The 2,516-nt window shown below is 24.6% G+C and overlaps 1 protein-coding gene across 2 annotated transcripts in view; it reads left to right on the forward strand.

The window, feature by feature from the left end:
- The window catches only part of LOC108689035 (4-coumarate--CoA ligase 1-like), an 8,644-nt gene that overhangs the window by 1,630 nt on the left and 4,498 nt on the right, over nucleotides 1-2,516 (forward strand). For both annotated transcript variants that reach the window (XM_018195629.1, XM_018195630.1), the window contains exon 2: nucleotides 2,061-2,350. In XM_018195629.1, coding sequence (XP_018051118.1) covers nucleotides 2,114-2,350 — 237 coding nt within the window. In that variant the 5' untranslated portion in view covers nucleotides 2,061-2,113. The remainder of the gene's footprint in view (nucleotides 1-2,060; nucleotides 2,351-2,516) is intronic.

Genomic DNA, 2,516 nt, shown 5'->3' on the forward strand with positions numbered 1-2,516 from the left:
ATTTTAAATGTTTGGGTATCTTTTTAAAATAATTATAAGAGCTATTATAATTCCGATTTTTAGAAAGTAATGAGCAATAATTTAGAAAGTAAAGAGTAATTAGCATCATTCACATATTTTCATATATAATCTATTTTACTAACTTTGTTACATACTTTTCTAAAAAATTATTAAACATAAAATTTTATTGTTTTCATTTTAGTATTGTAAAATTTATTGTAATCTTTTAATACAATCTATAATGCACTCATGAAAGTTTTTTATTTAAGAAGAAAAAATTAAGGAGAGTATTTTAACTTAATTTTTGAATGGATTAATATGTTATTAAAAAATGTTATTAAAAAAAATTTTCTGAAAATTATTTCTGATAATAATATTTAGTAACAATTTAATGTATATAAATGGTTAATTTCTCGAAATGAATTAAGCACCATTTATTTATATATTTTTCCTTTTACTTTTATTGCGTAACGAGAAGAATTAATTGTGATTTTATAATTTTTTATCCTTTATGCTTCTTCAATAATTAAGATTAATTGCATGTCATTTTACACATACGCACACACACACACACACACACACACACACACACACACACACTCGCGCGCGCACATATACATATATAATTATTAATTTCGATAAGAAATATACTTATTCGAAACAGAAAAATTTTTTAAAGGCATATATCACAACATAAGAGTTTGGTAGCTATAATATTTTATATTTCAATCGATTAACAATTCAATAAAAAAATTTTGGCCTTAAATTAGGCCCTCTTCAGTATTACAAAAATTCTTCATATGTCTTACGCATTTGTACATATTAATGCAAAGGACACAAATTTAAGTTTTTTTCCACATACATTGTAAACTTATACATTGTAAACTTAATTACACAAGAACGCTTATTATCTAGATTTATTATCTAAGGAGAATACGACAATAGAAGTGAAGGTAATCAAAAATCTAATCATATGTTCTGTGTCTAATCATATGTTCCAAAGGAATTTGTTAATTATTACGATCAGTCCGATAATTCCTAGGTCCATCTTTAATTATTAAACATACAATTTCCGGATTCTAATGATTATGAATATTTTTTAATTGATTATAATAATTCTAAAATCCAGTAAAATCAAAAAATATATTTGTGTTACAGTAAACTTTCGCATATTATCAAGACGATAACTTATCGTAACAATTCTACCAGTAAAGATGTTCTGTTCAACTCTAATCATGACAGAATATATAAACAAATAAAGATGGTCTAATTTAAGAAACATTTATTGAATTGTTAATCGATTGAAATATAAAAGCTACCCAAATCTTGCGTTGTGGTATGCCTTTGAAAAAATTTTCTGTTTTAAATTTTAACCACGTATTGACTTTTATTGTTTATACTTATTCAATATGAAAATAGAGATTGTTTTTTTTGATAATTTTTGTATCGAATCAAATAACTGGTTATAAAAATATTCAGTGTAGCATATAAAAGCGAACATGTCGCGATAATCGCTGAGTAAGTATAAATATTAAAGTTGGAAAATGAATATAACGCTTAAAATATTTACTGACTGTGTAACAGTAACTATACATATACGCTATATTTTTTTTCTCACAAATTATCTATAATTCAATTGTAACTTCACAATTGCAGATTTTTATTTGCGAACTAAGTGTTCGTATTTTATATTCTTATACTAAATTTTTATATTATAATAAACCTAACATTTTATGTCAATATCTTTTTAACAAATATCTTACTTTATTTAAAACTTACATATGCCAATAGCATTTTTATAGTAAATTTTTTTCTGAAAGAAATATTATTTCTTATAATCATTTAAAAAAATAAAGAAATCATCCTTTTTGCATTTCTGCGTGATTTAATTCCAAACGTACAATAAAAATATCATTCATATTCAATAACGTATATAAAACTTAAAATATTATTTTGTTGCAATACTAACATTTCTACAATTATTTTTGATATATAAAATTACTCTAATCTAGCTTTATTTTATGGTTTCATTTCCATTAATTTATTTATTACACTTGCAGGTTACGAGTTGAACAACTAATTACCGATAAATTAGTAGTGCCGTTGTACAAATATGGCAACACACATATTTTGTGGTATTCAGAGGCTGAGTCGAGTATTGGATGCAGGAATAAGGCCTCTGAACTCTATGTTAAGGCGTGCATCGACCTCGAAGCAAACCAGAATTGTGACGGGATCAAATAACGAGAAGATTATTATGTCTTCATGTGGTGATGTTTCTTATCCAGAAACCTTGATTCACGAGTTTGTTTGGAATAATAGTGAGAATTATCCTAATCATATCGCTTTGGTAAATTTTTGATTTATTAAATATTTTTATTTTACGTACGATAGATAATCTATTCATGTGCGTAGAATGTTTCTAATATTAATCGCGTCATCTTCTTTAAACAAAATAATATGAATTATTTAACAAATTTTAATATGGGGGGAATTGCGTATATATATATATATAT

This window comes from Atta colombica, unplaced genomic scaffold (assembly GCF_001594045.1).
Source record: "Atta colombica isolate Treedump-2 unplaced genomic scaffold, Acol1.0 scaffold254, whole genome shotgun sequence".
Lineage (NCBI taxonomy): Eukaryota > Metazoa > Arthropoda > Insecta > Hymenoptera > Formicidae > Atta > Atta colombica.